Source organism: Lagopus leucura, unplaced genomic scaffold (assembly GCF_019238085.1).
Source record: "Lagopus leucura isolate 7727_CA_CO unplaced genomic scaffold, USGS_WTPT01 Super-Scaffold_100002, whole genome shotgun sequence".
Lineage (NCBI taxonomy): Eukaryota > Metazoa > Chordata > Aves > Galliformes > Phasianidae > Lagopus > Lagopus leucura.
This window is the reverse complement of record NW_024962263.1, coordinates 33840913-33864502: the sequence shown is the minus strand read 5'-3', so window position 1 is coordinate 33864502 and position 23590 is coordinate 33840913. Positions and strand designations below refer to the sequence as shown.

The following is a 23590-nucleotide window of genomic DNA, read 5'->3' as shown; positions in this document are numbered from 1 at the left end:
AACTTGTGACCACCAGCCACTGCTTTGGTCAAATTCAGCTCTGTAGGAATGGGGGCAGCCTCTTTTATTGTGATGATCATTTCCCTTTCATCACAATGTTCATAAATACTAGGACAACAATGGTTATTATCATTATTCTCAGAGAGGAATGAGCTAGGAAGCTCATTCTTTGGGCGTCCTATATGTACTTTCAGAGCTTTCGAAGAGTTGCCAGGTAGGAACACACAGATCCTTCTTTTCTCGGGAAGCCTGACATAGCACAGAAATTGGTATTTTCTTCTTTAATGGCTTCTTTACGAGCAACTGACCATGAGAATTACAAGTCCTGAGACACCAACAAGAGCAAGTGGCTCTGCGGCACTCATCATTAAAGCCTGTTCATTTTTTCACTAATTGGAATGCCTTCACAGCAAAATTTGTCAACCACCTCAGTATAAACGGCTTACGTCGATTATTCATGTAAAAACCAGTAACTTTTTCATTGATTTTCTGTCTAATTCTGAGATTTTGCTTTCTGAAATCAAAACAAGTGAACAGTGCTTTCCCTCCACGCTCCTAAGCAACACAGGCACCCTCGTAAAAACCACCGTGCAGTTTCAATCGCACCAATATAATTGGAAGAAAAATGGGCCATTGTAATATGTGCTCCAAGCTAACGAGCTGAAATACTGAATTGCACCTCCAATAACTGAACTTTAACATCTCTGAATTCTCAGAGGCGAAACTTGCTAGGGAAAGAAAAACCACAAACAATTGTTTACTGAAAGGTGTCCAGGGAGGTGACATTTTAATTGCTTACTTTCAGGCAACTTTTCAATCAGTTTTTACATGTTTGAAATGATATTTTAATTGCATTGATCCCAGTCTAGCAAACAGCAAGAAAACAAAACAAGAATAACAGAGATTAATGGAAGGGCACACGTCAATTTCATTACTTGCCACACAGTTTGTGCATAAAGGTCCTCTAAAGCAAGAAGCAAGCCACAAGGTAATAGGATGCCTTGATGCCAGCAACAATATCAACACACTTTAATGAGAGCACACTTTAAACTGCACCAGAGCACTTGATCTCACCAGTATTCTAGACATCTTACAGGGTATGTGTGAGAGCCGGAACTCAGCAAGTTCTGGACACTTGGCCACTGAGTAATCTACTGTATCACAGTTCCACTGTCACCTTCAGATACTGGTATCCTCCTCTGGAGCCCATTTACACCCCAACACAGTCCAGACATGCAATTATGAATACTTACATACACAATCTTACTAATGTTTATCCAAATTTCAGTAAAGTCATGTGGCTAGTTCCTTCCACATTTTGGTGATTCGTTATGCAACAGCTGCAGGTAAAATGCTGCATTTTTTCTTTCAGATCAAGAATTCAGCACATTCCTAACTCTCAGTAACAGTTACTTCAACTACTCTTGCTTACTCCAACCAGCCAGTGGTGAAACAAAGCTTGAAGAGCCCAAGGAAATGACTCAGCCAAATATTGCACTTAATGCTTCTTCAGTACCAGGTGACACTTGATTCATCAGCAAATACACACTGCTACTCACCTGGAAACAGGGGAGGTTTGTCTGCAGATTTAATTGCTTCCCTTTATGTACACACACTCACAAAAAAAAGGCATGATCAGAAAGCTTTTTTGAAGACTGTCTTCAAATGTCCAATATGGTAAGATACACGGTCCATAATATAGGCGTTCTGAAAAGCTGTTTCCATACATTTTGACAAGCATGAACATATAATCACTGAATTAGAAATACTCCAACTGTGCTATTCTTCATAAGCATTTTTGTTTTAGTTTGTGTTTTTTAAACACCTTCCCCAAAATAGAGCAATTCACAGAGGCAGTACTGTAGAGTCAAACAAAGACATCAAACCTGAGGAGGACTGGTTAGCAGAAATTTCCATTTGACTGTAAAAATAGAAGTCCATCAATGAACTACCAAGGTACAGAAAGTGGTGACAATGAAAGGCTCATGTTCACATAAGATGGGAGAAATGGTAATACCAGTAATACAGCCACATCTACAAGCAGCCACCTTTTCACTTAGCAAGCCAAAAATCAAACAGCAACCAGATTTTAAGATGATTCAGTTTATCAGAAGTTGATTCCTTAATTTGTTTCTATTAAAAATTCCAAGCACCTTCAGAAGAAAAGTCTCACAGTGGAGTTAGATGGGCACAAAGATATGTCTACTCCATGTGGAAATTCAAGAGCTATATGTCAAAAGAACAAGTTTACTATTTTGTTTGTGCTTTGAGCAAGTATTACATTTGCAGCATTTCTACTAATCAACTGTGCAAGTCACAGGCTCTTTGAGGGAAGTAAGCAGCATTACCAGCAGGCACTACTATTTGCTGCCTGGGTCTGTCTCAAGCTCCAAACAGAAACACTTGTTCTTCTTTCAGCTTCCACCTTTTTTTCTTTAACCAGTGTCTTTCTTGTAACCAGTGTCTATCTCTCCAGCAGGAGTATTTCAAGTAATAAAAGTTCGCCATCCAGCTCAAAGTAAGCTTTATGCCTCTTCTCTCCATTATAAGGATTTGTCTTGGAAAAAAAAAAAAAAAGGACTATATATATGAAAAGCAACTCATCTCCACCTTTTTTGTGTTGCAATTGATCCCTAAGCACAGTACTTTATTGTACTCTAACAGTCCTTTATAGTCATTCTATCCTCAGCAGAACATCTGCATTTACAGTGAAAGGGAAACAATGCACTGGTAAAGCAAAAGGCATACCTAAAATATAGTATTTCAAATGTTTGGCTCTTCTTATTTTTTTTGTTAAAAGCTGATGACAGAACAGTCTGAACAGTAGCTATCTTCCACAGATAAAGAAGGTGAGTACGACAGCCTATTTGGTTATGCCATGTGCACACAGGGTCTGATCTACCAGGCTGTCTCCCACGATGACATTGCATCCTTCACAGAACCAGACATGTCATATGCCCCGCAGCCTCCCACAGTCTGCTGCTTTATTCATACTGTCAAATGGAAGATAAGGTTCAGGTGGGTGGAATGCCAGAGGTAGATAACTGGTTTCACCACTGAGCTCAGAGTTCTGTGATCAAAAACACCAATTCCAACTGGCCAGCAGTCAGTAGCTGCATCTCTCAGGGATCAGTGTTACAGCCAATACCACTTGGTGTCTTTCATAGAGATCCAGATTATAAAAATGGCAAGGCAGTATTTCAGCATACTGAAAGGTAGAACTGCTACTCAGAGAGACATTGACAGGGTACAGAAGCAGACTAGCAAGACTCTCTTGAAGTTCAGTAAATATAAACCCCATTCACCAGTACAGGCTGGGAGCCAGCTGGCCAGAATGTAGCTGTGAAGGCCATGTTTATGTTTTTCACCCATTTAAGTTACATGACTGTAGATGATTGTATTACAGATGCTTGGAACTGAAGAGCAGCTCTCAAAGTACATGGCAAAGTAAGGAACTGTTACCAAGAAAATTTAACCTGTTTTCCTTAACTTGGTAATTTGAAAGAAGGGACCCTTATCAGTCCCCACACAGCGAGAAAGAGAGGGGAATGGAAGAACAGATGTCAACTTAGAGTTATGCTGCAATTTCTTTTTACTTTGTTCTGCTTTTCTACTTCTACAGATTTTAAAGATACTTTGCTTGGAGCCAATATTGTTACCAGAGATGACAGCCTCCCATGGAATAAAGCTCTGCATGGCTAACAAGTTTAAAACCACTTGAACAGTCATGGCTGCTCACAGAGGTACAGAAAAACAGCAGCCTGACTTGAGCAATCAAGAACTTAGGGCTGATTTCTCCCCAGAAGGAAAGGTACGTGGCCTCAAAATCAAAATGGGAAGACTGGACGAGAGATTACAAAAGAGCTGAAATGTTGCACGGTCACAATCGCAGACAAAAAAATGCAAACAGTATGTAAGAATTATAATGCATCAAAAACAACAAGAGTATTATGCCAAGCACAAAAATAAAAAATAAAATAAAAATCAATGTACCCAGCTTCTAAAGCAATGACGTTATGAGGATTTTTGTTTACTTGGTTGTGACTTTTTTTGTTTGGTTGTGGGGTTTTTTTTGGTAAGTCATCCATAGCAAAACAAACAAAGAAACAAACCCAATAAATTACCATGAGAGAATAAATAAAATGTATTTTTCAAAGTCTGCAAGTTACCATACTATTCACACAAGAGTGACAAATGTTATTTACCAAGGACAACATTTTGTCGTATCCCAGCTATAATGCAGTTCTCAGTGATTAGCAAATAACATACTTGGATTCAGCTAAAACGATACCAAAAAAAAAAATCTATGAATTTAGTGACTATACTGATACTTACATTGCTTTATAAAAGGACTGTGGCAGTAGCTATGTACATATATTTACTTTTACATATCTTTTATGTACACTAACAATATGATCTAGACAGTCTGGAGAGTGGGCCCAGGTGAACCTCATGAGGTTCAATAAAGTCAAGTACAAAGTCTTGCATCTGAGTCACAGCAATCTCCACTATCAGCACAAGGTGGGGAATACAAGAATAGAGCGCAGCCCTGCCAAAAAAAGACTTGGGGACACTGGCAGATAGCAAGCTGGACGTGAACCAGCAATGTACCCTCATAGCTCTGAAAGCCAGCTGTATTCTGGGCTGCATCAAAAGAAGTGTGGTCAGCAGGGTGAGGGAAGTGATCCTGCCCTTCTGCTCTGTGCTGATGAGATTTCAGCTGGAGTACTGCATCCTCAGTCCTCAGTACAGGAGAGGTATGGACCTGTTGGAGCACATCCAGAGGAGGACCATAAAAATAATCCAAGGGCTGGAACAGCTCTCCTATGAGGTCGGGCTGAAAGAGCCGAGCTGTTCAGCATGGAGAAGGCAGGCTTTCAGTATCTAAAGGGGGCTATAAAAAGGAAGGGGACAGGCTCTTTAGTGAGGTCTGTTGTAACAAGGCAAGGGAAAATGGTTTCAAACCAAAAGAGGGGAGATTTAGATTTGGACAGAAGGAAGAAGCTTTTACAATAAGGGTAGTGAAGCACTGGCACAGGTTGTCCAGAGAGGTGGTAGATGCCCCCCTGGAAACATCCAAGGTCAGGCTGGACAGGGCTCTGAGCAACTTGATATAGCTGTAGGTGACCCTGTTCACTGCAGGGAAATTAGACTAGATGATCTTTAAAGGTCCCTTACAATTCAAACGATATAATTAATACAAAAATTTCCCTGAAATTAAGTTCTATGTGATACACAAAACATACAGCTAATGTTATCTTTACACTGTAACAATTATGTACACATAAAAGGGAAGTAGTAGCTTTATAATGGAGAAATGAGTTAAAAGCTGTAAAAACTAATGACAGACCAACAAAACATTTTCATCATTATACCAAGACCTCCAGCTCTAGCCTAGTGTAAGTTATACTGGACTTGGTTGAATGCAAAGATTGTTCGCTTTAGTTGGAATTCAATAGATAAGATTCAGCTTATCTACCAGCCTAGACACGTGACTTCTTGAGGTAAAGTTCTTTGAAAATAAATCCAGAGAAAAAAACAAAAGTTCTGATAACACCTGTGCAATATTAGAGGTAAACACAGTTACCACAGCTCAAGGCAAACTTCTCCTTGCATTTTCAACACCCAGACTATGGCTGAGTCACAATAGGCTTTTAGATTGCTTTCTGCTCAACATTTCTACACTTGAAGAAACGTACAAATGCAAAACATACAGATTAAACCTTTATAGCTGTATCTGTGCGCAGATAAAGATACAAACACGCAGGTATATCAATCTGTAAGTATTGTGTTTCATAGAAAGGAGGAAAAAGGGGAAAATTGGGTTTCACTTCTTATTCATAAAACCAGGCTGCAGACAGACTCCAACTACATTGCTGCTGGTTTTTCCAAAGGTTATGCTTGCACATAGCCCACAGCAAATCACATTACATTAATGTGCAAAATCTATGTTAATGCATTATTTGGCTGGCTGTTTCAAGTGCACAGACGTCACGTAGTTAAAAGACTGCATTTCCCTCAGCAACTGTTACTTAGTAACCCCCTGCACATAAATAGAACTTTACATGACTGCATGTGTGTTGGGAAGGCTAAAATTTATGCTTCAATTCTACAGGCGAGCCAGAACCAAAAAAATAATGCAGGGAACTGTAAATCAAACTCTCACTGGCTATGTTCAGTTGCCTCTCCAGGCAGGAAGTTTAAAGGGAGAGAGAAAACCTGTGCATTAGCAGAGATACTTCTGCTGCTATACTCCTTCTGGTATATCATCACAGAATAGGAACAGAGACAATTTCAAAGAAGGTAGATCTCAGACATATTTTTCTGGTATTGCTCATCAACAGTGCAGTGCAAACTTCAGACACAAGCCAAAAAGAGACTATGGAAAGATCATGACTTTCTCCCCTAGAGGTAGTATAGTCTACTAGCTATATAATTTCCGGGTAGGTCTGGTAGTATAAAATCCACAGTCAAAACAAAACACTAATAAATAAATAAATAAATAAATAAATAAAAGAGAAAAAATAAAAAAGAGACAAGAATTCATCAACTCTAAATATAAAGACACCAATAGATCAATAGTTACTTTGTATTAATTTATATATTTGAACCACATGCATTCTACTTGTGAATTGACTGACGAGCATCCAAACTAGCAACACCAGACTTCAGTGTTTTTGGATCAAGAGACAGTCTTTTCAGCAGACCAGATAGACTGCTGGAAATACCTAGGAATCATTTTTATTCAATTCCTCATCACTGCAGTCCACCTCCTTGCCTCTAGCACCCAAAAGTTTCATTCTTCCACAATGTTTCTTTTCTTAAAAATAAAAATTAAAAAAAATTGTCTTGACTTCTAAGTATTTGACTGAGTTACACATATTGCATTTCACAAATATATTCACACGGAGAGGTTACACATATAATTGCAGCGTTACATTCAGTATAAGCATACTGATAAGCAAATACTTGTCACTTACATTTCTGTTAGCAGGCTTATAACCCATTACAAGAAGTCTGGCCCATTCTTTCAACTACAGCATTCAAATAAGCATCTCCTATTCCACCCAAAGAATTAAAAGTCTCAGGATTTTTAATAGATCCTCAAAAGAAATTCTAGAAACACTAGCCAAACAAAGTACTGTCCTCTCTGGAGCTCCTCCTGCAGTTTTCTGCTGTAACAGGTAACTCAATAGATACAAATTCTCATGGCAAAATCGAGAAGAATCAATGCTTCAAAACATGGGTTGCTACTTAGAAATTTTGCTGTTGCAATTGTACCTCAGCACTAATAGATTCACAACAAGCAAGATGCCTTCTATCAAGAAGTATCTTGTCCTGCTAGGCACCAGGCACCTTTTCTTTCAAGAACAACAACAACACCCACAAAAGTATAAAAAATTAAAACTCACCAACCAACTAAACAACAGCAATAAAAAACAAAAATTAACCCCACTGAAGACTGACTATGAGAGCTCCTGCAGATATCATTTTCTTAAAGCGCTGAGACCCAGTTTGGCAGCACACCAGCTGAACTGAGATCTGCACAGGAGACTTGGCCAAGTCTCATTTGGTGATTGGGGCAATTAGCTGGCCATCTGGCTCTCTGCATGGAAGAAAGCAGCTCCACACCTGCTCCATCAGCCTATAGTCTGTAGCCTAATTGATTCAAGCACGCTGATCAGGGCAAAACTAGAACAACTCATCTACTGCTGAGACCACTGCTCAGAAGCTGGGATTGAAGCCAAACCCTGCTCCTGGTGCAGCCATCTCCTTCATGGGCTCCATGTTCAGAACATCTCTAGTTTCAACATACAGCAAGCAGCAAGACTGAATTGTGAAGCGACCAAATACACAAAATTGATTTGAAGTATGTTTTAAGCGCTGTAAGCTTCCAAATTACCACACATCTTTTATTCTCCCACAATCGGGTGACTCAAGAGCTGCAACACTGTTACAAAGTAACTACATTCTACTATCACATCATAAGCTCCCCCTGCACAATCCCAGAACAGAATTTGATGCCTGAAAAACCTCAGCATCCCTCCTCAAAAGCAATGATAGCACTTGTTTCCATGGCTGGTCAAGCACTTGCTGTTGAACGTGACTACCAGGACACCTATACAACCTCTTAGGAGGGTACAAGAGCCCAGAGCTCCCCAAACTCCCAGGGCATCCTCTGGTAGGGACCTTTTAGCCTCCTTTCCCTCAAGCTCCATAAGACTTTCATTTTCAGATATTCTATCTATCTTTGTAAGGCCTATATAACACAGAATAATAGAATGATCATAAAATAATAATAAGTAACAGAAAAAAAATGCCAGAGAAAATAAGGTTTTAACAGACAGCAAAGTGCACTGAAGAAATTCCAGAATGTAGTTATGTTCCCTCTCCTTCCAGGAGGGCTGCAGGAAAGGATAACAAAATGCATTAAGATTAAAAGAAGAGGAAAAAGTGTTAAAGTTTAATTTTAAATAAATATTTCACCTATTTTCTCTAGTTACAAGTACCTTTATTCATAAGAAATTATCTGAAGGAAATATAAAGAATTACATGTTTTGAAATATTGAATTTGCAAGAATCCTAAAGCTAAATGTTACAATTCCATGTTTTCAGTACCTACAAATCAATGTAGCTTCATTTAAGTCACATCTAAATAAAATAGATTACTCTGATTCAGATCTATCTCAACTAAAATACATTAAATACATTTTCTGATTACATATTTGCTTTTGAAAGAAGCTGCAGATTAGCACTATATCATAGGAGAGGACCTCTTCCTACCAGAATATATACTACTGTAGCACAAAGCAAATTATTTCTTTCAGCAGAAACAAACCTGAGTTTTAGTCTTCATTATGCACAGCTTTTGACCTAGAATCTTATCCCATGTGACTGAGCTCCAGAAATAACATCAATCCTCCTAAACATGCTGAGTTTTAGGCATAGCGTTGGACACAAGACAAAGCAACTGTTATTTTATGTAGTGAGTCTCACCTATTGTGAACTCTGAAGCCTTTAACTGAATACTAAAATATACTGATGAATTCTATTATTACCTATGTAAGATACTAAATATATTGCTAAATATTTAACAAGTAGATATCAGTAGCAAATATTGAAACATGTTTTATGAGATATTAACTTTCCTCACTCCTTACAGTCCTTAAAATGAGGTTCTGATTCAGTCCCATATTCATCATCCTTCATCCACCAAGCCTCATAAAAACAAATGGGATTTCAAATGGATAAAAAAGGAAAAAGAAAGCAATTATATAGGCTTTCTCACTATGCACGATAGGGCAAATTTCTTCAGCAGTTGGAAGCTCTGGATCAGCATTAAGAGAAAATGTAGCCTGTAGTTCAGAAGGAAGATCAGAACAGGGAGAAAACTCCCTTGGACTAAGCCTGCTCATCTCATCTCTTCAAGCTATGGCAATGATCATGCTGCCTATATCCCTAAGTGGCTGCAAAGTATATATATTCAAATAGACTCACTGTTTTTTGGCTGGAAGATGACTGTTCAAGTGTATAGGTATTGTTCAAGAAGTGCAAATTTTCTCTTCCATGGTGTTCCCACCTTCCAGTAAGGCTGCCTGTCTGTTGGCTGCTTTTTCCACTGTTTCTGAGTGTGCTACCACACTGTTAATGATTAACTACTATTTGTAATGCGACAGAAAATCAAAACATGGATCTGAATTTAGACTGTGTCAGAGATGGAGATGCTAGCAGGAAATAGCGTGCTAAAAGTAAAGTGGGTGTAAGGAGTAGGCAGATGGAGAAGCTAGAGAGGGAAGAAAGGAGGTGAAAGACTAGGAAAATGTGCTAGACATTTAGTAAGTCAGTTATGACCACAAAACCATAAATCACTCAGATTTCAACATAACAGACTCAGATGGTATCTTCTAACCAAGATGTTGCCAGCATGTTGGGATTTCCATGACTCAAGTGATAACCTCAGCACTACCAGACAGTGAATCCAGTCCTGAAGCTCTTACACAGAATGGTATTAACTTAGGACCCAAAAATCGTGTCATTTTTTTCCTTTCTTCTTTTTTGATAATAAGTATCTTGTTTAAATCTCACTGGTGATTGACTTTCTACAGTTTCTTGCCCTGGGTTCTTTTCCACATATTTTGAGCTGCGTGGAGTTCACAAGTGAGCTAAGTGCTTCTATGCCTCCCTATATTCAGCACTATTTAAACATACTCTGTGATTCTATTTACAGGTGAATTCAGCAACACCAACTTGAATGTCACCCTGTAATACTGTGGGGAAAAAAGAAAAGCTATGTAATTTCCATTACTGTCTTTTCTTGATTGTAACAGATGTTCAGAAGGCCCCCCTAATTATCCAATGTAAATGGTATGTACCTTGTGGCTTTTAGCTCGTGCAAATGTTCATGTTGTTACGGCCACATCCACGGGATGCTGCACTGAAAGATCAGATTGTTTTTCAAGTTACCTTATCTCATTAATCAAGAACGAAGCCATATTACTTAAAGCTTTTTCAATTTCCTCTTGCAAAATACTTTTTCCTCCAGCAAATACTAATAAACTGTTTCTGTCATCTTAGAGCTGAGGACGTAGGAAAGTTATCTAAAACAAACAAAAAAAACATTCCATGAGACCTTTATTCAAAGTGGAAAATAAGCTTTTGAACTGTAACTGCAGACAAGTTATATTTATTTAGTGTATGAGCAATTGCAATTGCATTAGAAATTGCTGTTTCTCATTCATCTTCAGCTTCTGAAGTGAAAAGAGAAGGTATTATTAAAGTGACACTTCGTAATGATCACCTTGTATTTTCTTCCTTCTGATGTCCGTTTCATGTCTGCTAATTTTACATGTAAAGGCACCTTCCCTTAGCAATGCAGAGTTCCTCTTTTCTCATGGCAGAATATTTAGCATCAGATTTTAGCAGCACTTTGGTTTTGACTTTGTACTGATGCATGGTGTAAAACTGTATCTATTGACAAGTTTCACTGACTCAACTTCACAGACAACTACACTATCAGAAATACCAGCTGGTATGAAAAAGAGAAGCCAGACAAAACATGGTTCCAACACACTTCTTTCCAGCTGATGTCCAGGAGCATCAGAGAACAGGAGTTCCATTAGGGGAATAAGATGAGGACAGATTTCAGAACACACTTTTATTGGGGTTTAATACTTCAACAGGCACCAACTTGCTTAACGACTATTTACAGGGTGGATAGTGATAGGAGAAGTGGGAATGGTTTTAAAGTGAGACAGGGGAGGTTTAGGTTAGATATTAGGAGGAAGTTTTTCACTCAGAGGGTGGTGACACACTGGAACAGGTTGCCCAAGGAGGTTGTGGATGCCCCATCCCTGGAGGCATTCCAGGCCAAGCTGGATGTGGCTCTGGGCAGCCTGGTCTGCTGATTGGTGACCCTGCACATAGCAGGGGGGCTGAAACTCGATGATCATTGTGGTGCTTTTCAACCCAGGTCATTCTATGATTCTGTGTGCTGGTCACTGTCCCAGAGATAGGAGATTCTGCTGTGGTTTGGCTCCACAGGTGAAGCTCAGCAACTCTCCTCTAACAGAAGAATGCTCTCTACCTGATGTTACAGACATAACTGTATTTGAAGGTAATATATTACTGCACAGCATATATGTATTTAATATACAATCTTATCATATATAACTACTGGAAATGCTAATTTGTGTCTTTGACCTATCTCACCCAGTTTCAGAAAAGATGATAAAACTTCTTGCCACATGATAGCACAAACCACCTAGCAGCAGAAACGCACTTCAGGCTTTCTCAAGATTATAAACAAGTTCATCTTCATTTTTCTGGTGTGAAGTTGCAAGAGCAATGAACACCACCTTATCAGGCTGCTTTAAAGGCTGACTCTAACCACAGAAGCCAGTTCAACAACCAGGTCAGCTCACAGGGAGGTCACAAAGAACAGGAGGGCATCACACCTCCACCCCTACAGGTCCTTGCTAATTTAAGGGCTGCTATCGTTACACTCATCTGACAAGACATTTACGTAGTTCTGTATCAAAGTTAGCAAGAAACAGACATGAAGGAAACTGTAGGAAAATATACCACAGCAATATGGCATATGACACACAACACTTCCACCTTCTGCTAGTCAGTTCTGTAGGCTGGGTGGGAAAATAAAGCCTAAGATCCTTGCTCCTCCCCAGCCAAAATCACAGTGACAGTACCTCTTCCTTTTACACCCATGCAAGTTCAAACAGCTCCAGACCTAAATCAAGAAACATTAGTGCTTAGCAGTTGTGTACACAACAGAAACACATGCTCACAATGTACTTGATATAATTGTACCTACATATTTACTATTTTACTGTAAGGAAGATCTAGGGAAAATGTTTCAAAGATCACAATTCATTCAAATCCTTCAATACTTTCAATAGGTGCTGCAGCATTGACCAGAGCTTGTTGTTTACTTACATCTGCTATGCCTGTGTGGCATACAGGCTTTTGCTTTTTGCTCCTAAAAACACATGGCTAATGGTGGTGACTATGTTGAAAGACAGTGTTCTGTGGCTGAGAATTTGCTCTATCAAACAGTGTTATTGTACTTTTTGTATGTGTTGTATGGAAATACACAGGAGGCATTAGTTTTGGAGCAACCTACATATTTAAACACATGACTTCAATTTGGACACATAAATTGGTCCTTCTACAGTAGAGCTCCTTGCCTGTTTAAACATTGAATGGGAATTGATACCATACTGAATGATGGTCTTAAGGTTAATGTCTGATGAAAGATGTCATAGCCTGGCATTCCCAGAGGCTTCAAACAGCACCATCCTTTCAATACCTCCGTGATATCATCTTACTGTCTAAAATACACCAGTGCCTGAAGGCCCACTCAAGGTCTCAAAGCACTGCTATTAATACAGAACGACACTGCATCCATCCCAGCAAGCAGTCTAGTTAGTCAGTATGAAGGTTAAGAAATGAAACAGGAGGATAAAGCCTGCACAAAGGAATTTGCTCAAGGCCAAATCTCAGTCAGTGAGAGAATGTGAAGAAAACAGACATCCGTCAAGTTGAATTGGTCTGGTTTAACCCAACTTTATAGAACTGTCCTTCACTCTAAGGAAGGGCACTACCTCTTCTTAGAGCAATATTTCCTTGTACCAGACACTAGTTTGACCAGATTCTGGTGATTCAAGAGAATTCTGCAGCGTGCAACTTGTAAAACTGGTTGGTGAAAATACTAATTTCTCTCACTCTTTCTCTATTCTTCCTTTACCTTCAGAAATATATTGACTTCAGAGGGAGTATTTGAATATACACATCAAATTACAAAGAAGAATATACCACTAGAGCTCGTGTTCTCTTTGTTTTACAGCAGAAGGTAAAACTGAGGGAAAAAAAAATAAATAAATGAGGAAAATAAGAATAGCATAGTCCTATACAGTGTAAAGTATAAAGTGGCTAAATTTTTTTTGTACCTGGAGTAAAAAAACCCAAAGCAAATAATAATAAAAAACAACCCACAAGTATCCTTCGATGCATGGTGTAGGTCTTCAAGCATTCTTAGCAATCCGAGGTAAGGCATCAGAGGAGCTCAGTGTGAAAACCTTTTTGCTTGCTGATTGTACAGCGTCTACGAGGTGAAATATATAACTACTGTACTGAGCCAGCCTGCATCAGAACTTCACCTATCTCTTATCAGGGAGAGACAGAAAGCTTTCTGTCAATGTTATGAGGAGTAAGGCTGCAGAGGGTAGAAAATCTCTCAACCTTAGCAAGGCAAACAGCAGAAAGAGGAAACAGAATCTGTTCTGAATCAGAGTAGAAACAATTTGACTTACAATACTTGCTCATCATAAATGTAACAATTTAGCTTGAATACTTGAGCTGAGTTTGACTTAAATACTGGGAACCAGTTAGTTTATGACAATGATCAAATGAATCACTTCAAAACACAGTACAGAAACAAACTAACTTGGCAGTCTAACTTCGCAACACAGAAAGACTTGGTCACTGTTGACAGATGGCCTTGTAGCTTCAACAAAGAATTAGCTGTAGGCTGAGTGCTATGTCATCACTACATCTGTTTTCAGTTTCAGTCTGTGAAAAAGCAGTATACTGCAGCTAATTTTGCCAGAGTTCCCCAGAGCTTGACACACAGACAGCAATTGGTTTTGGTTCCTTGGTGTTATTTACAGCACATCAAGGACATGAAGCTGGTAGATGATCCAGCATTTCCAGCAATCTAACATGTTCCAGGTGTACACAGTCCTGAGCAATCTATTTACATGGCAGGGCAGCAGCTTTTAGTCCTTCATTACAGGTCATTAGCTTACTTTCCAGCAGTCCATTGTACTATGTGGCACACAGTACAGAGAAACCATGCTCTGTGGTCTTGCTCATTAGGATAGCTGTTATTGACAATGACCAAAAAACTTCTTATCATGGGTCTAAACAATCAGCATTGAAGGTAGAGCCTGTTCTGATGGGTACCAAAAAGGTTCAGATATTTAGGGATGGTCATGTATGTGCTGAACAGAATTTTCTAAGTGAGACAGACAAAATAAGCAGTGGCAGGGAAGCGTTCTAATGCAATACTTAAAGGCAGGTTTGGTCATTAAGAAAGAACACAGGGCTCTTTGTAGTTTAAGTGTACCAAATTAATACGCATCAATTACAACTCAGAACAAAGATCAATGAAATTCTGGTCACTTACTCTTCTAATTCTATATTTAGCTCTCAGAGAATTAAAAGAAATGTAGGGCAGAGATGACAGAACACTATTTTTTGTTTTGTTGTTCCCAGATATATTTCTGTAAATTTAAACCAAATATTATCACTAAGAACAAAGTTGAACAATATCTATATTTACACATTTGGCAATGCACTCAGTAGGCCACAAAGTCTAAAACCATCTGAGGTAGAAGAAATGAGACAAACTGCTGGGTTCATTAAATAGTTTTATGTCTCTTACAAAAACTATTAAAAATCTGTGAAACACAAAACAAAAATCTGACAGAAATGAGGTGAACTATATTGTTGCTTCAGATCAAATATACTAATTTTCAAAGTATTCAATTAATTTCACATTCTTCTCCATGATAAGGATATACTTATTGCCTGGCATTTTTATAATTCAAGTGAATAACAATGCTTTGAAAGGATAATCACAACACGGGAAGCCATTTAGTTGAGTTTTGCAAATTTACCCATTTGAGAACATCAAAGTTTTGTTATAGAAATTTGATGAAATAACTGCTTTCTGATTCTCCATTTTGATTTTGTCATCAAATACCTACATTTGCTGAAACAAAGCTTGATGCCAACTCAAACAAACAACAACACCACATCAAAACCACAGCAATTGCTGTGGCCATTTAATGTACAACCACGAGTTACAGTTCAGTAGCAATGTCTTTAATGTCTCTAAACATTAAATAGCCATCTAGGGAACTGGACAAGCTGCTGAGGAGCCAGTACAGTGTTTGTGCAGCAAATCTGATTTATCACGGGTTCAAATCAGCTGCCTAAGGTGATACTCTTTGGCACTGCATTTTGGGGCATGAAAACTGCTTAAAGTTACAAGTGATTAATTTTACAAAGAGCTTTCATGAGCTGCTGGCCTTCTGCATTGAAGTTCTACTGCTACGAGCAGAGAGAGGCAGATCAGTGTTTCTACTGCGGCCTCCAGTAATTGTCTTCCATGTGACACCACAAGACTGGTGGGAAAACAGTTCTAATTTGCAGCTATGTTGAACAAAGACAAAAGAGAGACTTCAGCTCAGAAGGAAAAATAAAACAAAAAAAAGGTATGGTACATACAGTTATTACTGTTGGTAAGAACTTCACGGACTGAATCAAAATTGATTGGCTATATGGAATACCTAATAGCTGCTTAGCCATATATTTACTGATTTAAAATATGTGGCTTTATCATTTCCTGCAACATTACTGCTGTCTTCCGTGAGTAAAGGGAGATACTGATCAGGCATTATTCATTTTAATTTTTAGGGGGCTGTTTCATTTTTGAAGACTAAAAGGATGAGTGATGGGCAGAAGATATTACCACAGAATTAAGTTTCCCTTCAAAACATTTCTGGTAAATGAATGTTATTTTCATTTCAGAATCAATTTCTGTGCATGGCCTCATAAGGAAAAAGAAGATGTGTAAGATGCATGACCCCAAAGTGGAACAAATGCTTTGATGTATTTTTCTGACCAGATTTTGTACTCAAAGAGCCAATCAGAGGCACACAGAGCGTAATGAGCAATTATGTGCCATGCATTAGGATGTGTACCTGCCACGTCACACCTGCACATTTGGTCAGAAAGAATAAAAATATTTAGTTAAATACATCTGTTAGGTCCATATGACATTGCTGGAGCTGCACAAGTCTATTTTGTAGATGGGAAGTAACAAAAAACATTTGGAAGTAGAACACTACTTGAGAGTCATAGTATTTGTACTGAAACCGAAACTATTTTGTAAAATACTGCATAAATATGAAACAAAAATGTATGTCACCAGTTGTCCTCTCTTCCTGCTGTAATCCCTCCAGTGTCCTTATGTAAAAGATGTCAGGGAACTAGCAACTCTATAAATTCTAGTCTGCATGTATCATTTAGGGATAGCTGCTTATCTGTGCCACGGCAATTATCTGTCCAACACAAAGGGCAACTACTTTACACACAGAGATCGAACCATTATTTTTGGGTGGGAACAGGTGGAGAGAAGTTAGCAATAGCATTTTTTTATGCTTTTTTTTTTTTTTTTTTTTTAAGATATGTTCTGCTCTTGCACAGTGCAGAAACACAAATAAGATATTATCACAAGACAAACAGAATACCACATAACATGTAAAATACAGAGTGCCAACAGAGGCCTAGAAAGCAAATGCTAGCTTTAATGAATATTTTGATGGTCCTCATCATTCTACTGGGGAGATTTTTAAAGCTGTACATACTGAGACTGACAACCTTTTTCCATTAGAATTCCCTTATTTTACATGTTTCTATACAGTTTCCTTCTCATGGATAAAGCAAATGACTCCCAGAATGGAAAGATGTCAACAAGCAAAACATTAATCATCTCATTTGCTCTTCAAAAATTTCTCCAATTTCCTGCTTTTCAGGCTCAATTTATTCATTTCCACCATGATGAGAAGCGCTTTATGGATCTGAAGCACAAAAACATGGCATTCCTCATTAAATCTTCTGCAGCAAAACCCTGGTTTGGCTATATTTCATAGGACCTCTTGAAAAAACATAGTCATTATTTACGATGACAATTACAAAATTGTAATGGTTAAATCTGGAAAATTCATTAAGGTATGAAATATTCATTTCATAGCATAAATCATAACATATTGAAGCCATGGCACAGGTTGCCTAGAGAGGTGGTGGAAGCCTCGTCCCTGGAGACATTCAAGATCAGGCTGGACCAGGGACTGAGCAACCTGATGTAGCTGTAGGTGCCTCTGTTCATTGCGGTGGAGTTAGACTAGGTGACTTTCAAAGGTCCTTTTCAACTCCACTGACTATGATTCTACATTTCTGAGATGGTCTTGCCCCTTTTTTTTTCTGCTCTTACCTTGGCTGACTTGTCAGCGCTATGTTCTCGTTTTCCTACATGGTTCCCCATGACAGATTACCAGAACTTCAAATTCTGAAACAGAATAAAAACAAAACAGAGATTTTAGAATCAATACATTCGTTATGAAATACAAATTCATTTTTCATCTGATCAAACAAAGAAAGAAACAGCTCTCATACAATAAACAGCAATACTAGAAAGCTTTCCCTGCTCTTTAAAGACACAAAGGAGGAAAAACTAAGCATTTGATTCACATATAAGCCAGGACTACTAGCATTTAGGCAGAAGCCCTACTGTTATCAATTAATCTCCAATTGAAAATCTTCATAAGAGATCAGGTAAGTTCTTTAGAATTCACATTTGCCATTACATAAACTGCAGTTGCAAACAACAACAACAAAACCACAAAACCCACCATACTAAACTGCTAACAATTTGCTGTAGAGGTAGAACGGATATGTTCTTTATAGAATGCATTTTCATGGCAAGCACACAAAAAAAGTAACGCCAGCTCCTCTCTGAATTTTCGGGCTCACCACGGTGTATCTCAGCTCTAACAGGGCTTATGCAGGTTAAACCACAACACTCAAATTTCAGCTTTTAGTTTAACACCTGTGGTTACACTACATATTTCTTCCCGTAGAGGCATGTGTTTATTTAGAGTAACTTGCACAGCTGCTTCCTTCAGACAGTTTAAAGCAGTGCAAGGTATCATGTAAAGCCCTTAAACATAAAACTAAATGTATAAGAAGTTTCAAACGAACATTTCTCCCTCAGAATAATGAACTTTCACTCATGAAGTTCAGCTTAATGGTACTAGTCATAATATTTGTTACTCTGCAATAAATAGAATGCCGTGCACTCCTCTGGAGATTGGAAGGCTCTGGGAAGACCTCAGTGTGGTCTTCCAGTACTAAAGAGAGTTTATAAGCAGGAGAGGGACTGACTTTTTACATGATCTGATAGTGACAGGGCAAGGGGGAATGCCTTTAAACTGAAAGAGAGGAGATTTAGGTTGGAAGTCAGGAGAAAGGTTTTCACAGAGAGGGTGGAGAGGTGCTGGAACAGGTTTTCAAGAGAAGCTGTGGATGCCCCATCTCTGGAGGTGTTCAAGACCAAACTGGATCGGGCCCTGGTAAGGCCTCCAAGGTGGGGGAACTGGAACTGGATGAGATCTTTAATATCTCTCCTAACTCAAACCATTCTCTGATTGCAGAATAAACAGAGTACAACAGAGCCCCAGTCCCAGACTGCCAAGGTAGAAAAAGATACCAGGCACTGACGAACCACAATTGGTACCATGGTGTGAACTTAAATCAGATAAATGTTTAAAATAATTTGCTGGCCAGTGAAAAGAATAACATTTCCATGCCACCACAACCTGTGAATGATAAGAAAAGCTTTACTCTCAAGTGTCTGCACAAACAAAGCAAACAAGGTGGAAAAACCAGCAAAGAGACAAAGCATATGAAGTGGCACACAGAAGGCAAACTGTTTGCCAATGCATTCCCAATTCCAGTCTGAATAAATCCATCAGAAAGATGCTAAACATTGCACACGAGAAGGAATTAAATACAAAGCCAATAAATAGGCTTGGAGAGATGGAAATGCAAAACGCTACTCAGACTTCAGGAATAGGAACTGAGAGTACACCTATGTCTGTGCCCAGCATCAGGTTTCTCTACAGGATCTGGTTCAAATTCCTTCTGTAAGGATAAATCTACTTCCCCGCCAAGGAGACAAAAGCCAGTTTGAAAAAACACCTTAAAATTGACAGAATTCTTCACGCTACCTTATAAATGGAGAAATCTGTAATTAATCCTTCAGGGAAAAATGCTCAACAATTTCACTCTGATGTGAATATGAAGCAGAAATGTACAGTGCAAATTGTTCAGTAGATACATGTGTAGGAAACAAAAACATGAATTTTGAGGGGACACAATGCAGATATGCAATGATCAGAGAACAGCATCAGTACCCACAAGCTGGGCAACACTAGAATGATTTACAGTGACAGAAAAACCCAATTTTTCATTTTACACTTGAGCAGAAGTCTAGCTTACTTGATTAAAACCTGAGAATACAGGTCATTTTCACTTCAGAATGCAAGCGCAGGCTGCTGTTAAGACTTAAATAGCAATTATTTGATTCTTGCTGCTCTGAGGAAGCCCCACTGCACAGTTTCTGTGTCTGCTGATCTTTATGCAATGAGTTGAGTCACTGACTTCAATGGGATTACTCACTGTGCAATCCTTGTAGGAACCTGCAGCCAAGTATTCAAAGAATCCGAGGTAAAAGATTTGTATTTTCTTTTAGTCACTTTCATAACATTCAGGTTGCCAGACTACAGAGCTCCGTACATAGCAAAGCAGCAGTTATTAACAAGCATTAACCCATCCACAGCCTTGTTTGCAAGGGAGTCCTTACATGCTTTAGCACTGATAAACTGTCACGGGAACAGTCATGAAGCTCGCAAAACAACGTGAAAACACAACTATTATAGAAATACAGGAATCCTCATTGAATCAAACATGAATCAGACATTACAGTGAGTTTCTAAAATAGGCCTGAGCACGAGATCAAGCTCATGACCACAACAGCATGAGCCCTCCCACCTTCCTGGCGAAACCCATCGAGTTTCATAATTCCAGTGAGATGAAAGATTTGGCACATGACCATAAGTCACAGAGCACAAGGAGACTCCCCCGGTGCAGACTGGAAGCGATCGGAGTGTAGCAGCAGCTCCCCAGGAAGCTGAGGAAAGGCATTGCAAAGTGCCATAGTTCTGCCCAGCCCAGAAACCAGCTGGATGGCCTCTGCTGCCAAAAACCAGCATTGCCCAAATGCAGGAATTAATCCAGATATCCAGGCTGCTTCCAGTAACTCTAGGAAAGAGCCCAGGGATTCCTCCTGAGGAAATCAACTCAACTGCCTTCCCCCATCGAGTCACCTTCCTTGGAAAGCCAGGCTAGCAGGTAACCTGATGGCCAAGCCTTCCTTTCTGCTTTCTTCAGGATAGGAAGCTGTATTCCAGCTACCAACACCAGAAACACCACTGCCTCACAGAAGAAGGAAATCCTCCTTACTATTTGCTAAATGAATATTTGTAGTTTAAAAAAAGAGGGTTCCAATCATCTTTCCGTACACATATAGTGTCCTATAGAGAGGTTTAAATTGTGATTCAGAATTTTCACTGAAAGACAAAACTTTGCTCCTTGAAACTTTCTGAATATATCAAGAAACACACTGGTATCAGATTTTTGCACGTTATGCTGTTTTGACTGCATACAAGCATACATTGACAGGAGCCTGAGAAAAGTCCACTCCTAATCATCACTCTAAAGCTGTCTTTCTCATCATCACTTTTCTATACTCTAAATAAAATCAATATACTTCAGCCCAGGAGCTAGCTTACAGTAACAACTAAAAAGTGATACCAGTTCAGGAGTTACACAGGGGTATAAGTCAATGCTTGTTCAATTCAAGTGCACTCTATTGAATATTAATGGTGATTTAGTTTTGAAACACATATACTACCTAATGTAAATCGCAGGATGCTGAAAATGGATTGTTAAATACTATCTTTGAAGAGTAACTTAGTTATGTAAAATAAGGGTTCAGTCCAACCTCTTCCCACGCACTTAAGTGTGACTCAACAGAACTACACAGAATAGTAGAGGTATGCAAGTACTTACATATTTACAAGTACCAGATCATAATTATTACTTTGCACTACCTTGTCTAGGAATACATATTCACCACAGCCTAATACTGGTGAGTAATGGTGCAGAGCTACACTGCTAGATACGTCTCCCAAGTGCTTACTCACATATGGGAAGAGTCAGCAGGGAATATAAAAATATATCAGGAATTTACTTTAAACTTCTTGCTAAATTAATGAATATTATTTTCTTTTTTTCTACTACATTCAAATCACATTAATCAAAATAAAACAGTTTAATTACCTTGAAAAAATGAGCAAATTCTGTCTCATTTTGGAAGCCCTCTAATGCAGACACTTGGTGATGAACTTACCCAGCAGTGACACACAAAACATTTGTTTTCCAGTGTCAGGCCCATGTTATGCTGCTGACGTACTGCCCAGTACTTCCAAGAAGCTAGTTGGAAATGCTGGAATAGTTTTAACGCTCTCAGTGTGGCATACATCTTTAGAAAGAAGCCCTTCAGCCTTTGTCTCAAAACAGATTGAGGTACTGGGCAAACCTAACCTGCTTCCTCAGTATTCTCTCCCCATGGTAATTTAGGACTCTGATGTATCAAGAAAGAAAACCCTGGCAGTCTCAGGTGAGTGACCTGTAGCTAATTGCATCAGCAGTCACAGCCAGAGATAGATGCAAGCAACCCCATCATAAAAGTAATTCACCTCAGGGGCAAACTGCTTCCTAGAACTTCCTCCCTCTTGAAATTCTAGTGTTAAATTACCTTATGAAGCATAGTGCTTCATATCCCTTTCAAGTGTCATCATTATTTAATTTTTCATTAAACATGAAAGTGCGCAGTCCCTGCTAGTCCAAGCCTTATTTCACTTTTGACTTCCGCCACGGTATGTCTCTGAGGAACCCTTCCTGAAGGAAACGCACATTATTCTACATACATTTATCCATCATGAATGATCAAGCCCAAGATTTTAGTGGCATTCATAATATACAGAGCAGAGAAGTTACCAGTAGTAAGCACCGACTTTACCAAGTGTATTTTAAATTATGTTCATACAGAACCTTGCATAGCAGAATTTTGGCCTTCCGGGCCTATCAAAACATTACAGTCACTTTCATGCTTATTGGTAAACATGTGCTCCTTGGTGAGAATCTTAGACCTAAAACAGCAGCTCTCAAAGAGAAGGGTCGAATTCTGAAACACTGCTGATCTACGAAAGTGCTCCCTCATGCCCACACAGCATCTCAGGAGTTTACGTACACTTCGTATACCATCACAAAATACACCAAAATATTTGAGATGTCTGTACATTTCTTCTTATTATTTTACCTTTTCTGACTGCTTTGATTACAGTTTTCCCTCTATCCTATAAGGACATCATCTTGCCTTTTATTTGTTGCATTTACTTATTTCCTGTAGTTTACACTTCTCACTTTTCTTCCTTTCTTCAGCTAGTGCCAGCCTAGAGAATAGAGAGGATCACATATATGCCTAATATATTCATTCCTTGAGTCTGATCCAAAAAAAGAAATGTTGCCCCACCGTGCAATTAGGACTCTGATGCATCTATTCCTATTTCATTCATTAACACTAAAAATTTCATTTCATTTGTTACGTACTGGCTTTACCAATACATCTTCACTTCTCATCCCTTTGGATAGCTCACTGAAAAACAGAACAATAACAAAGAAAACCCAATATTTTTCCCCATACTGCAGGACCTTTTAGGTCTGCACGGCATACAAAACTGAGGAGCAAGCATCAACTCGTCACAACCCTCTGAAAAGGCTCAGAGGCACGATGGCAGAATCACTGGTGTTTTCTTCCCCAGCACTCATGCACTCAAGGGACAAAATATTTTGACACTGAAGTTTAATAAATAACGAAGGGGAAAAAAAGACAGTAAAATGGAGAGAGTAGAAGAAAGAACGGACACACCATAATCTCGTTCATTCTGTATACAGTACAGACAGCAAGTGCAGTATGCTCTTAAGACAGCATGTTTCACTATCAGAACTTCTGCAGTCCCTTAAAGGTTTACATCCCTCGGGATGTCCCCCTCAAGAGTGTATTTCATCAGCAGGGGACTTAACCTCTTGACCTCAATGAATAACACCTGTCCTAAATGCTGAAGTATTCAAAGAGAGAGAAATTAGTGAGCAAATTAACATAACATAAATGTGGCATTAACCAGGAAAAAAGAAAACAAGGAAAACGGAATTCAGTTTCACACAATAATTGCAGGTCACAACCATGATCTTCCTAGTAACACTGGTGGAAAAGGCAAGGAGCAATCAAGAAGTCATACAACAAGAATTGTTATTTGTTACTTGG

The 23590-nt window shown here is 38.9% G+C and overlaps 1 protein-coding gene across 1 annotated transcript in view; it reads right to left on the bottom strand.

Moving 5' to 3' along the window:
• The window catches only part of LOC122178910 (myelin basic protein), a 105597-nt gene that overhangs the window by 64188 nt on the left and 17819 nt on the right, over positions 1-23590 (bottom strand). Inside the window, exon 2 of the mRNA XM_042869464.1 lies at positions 17576-17650. Coding sequence (XP_042725398.1) covers positions 17576-17626 — 51 coding nt within the window. The 5' untranslated portion in view covers positions 17627-17650. The remainder of the gene's footprint in view (positions 1-17575; positions 17651-23590) is intronic.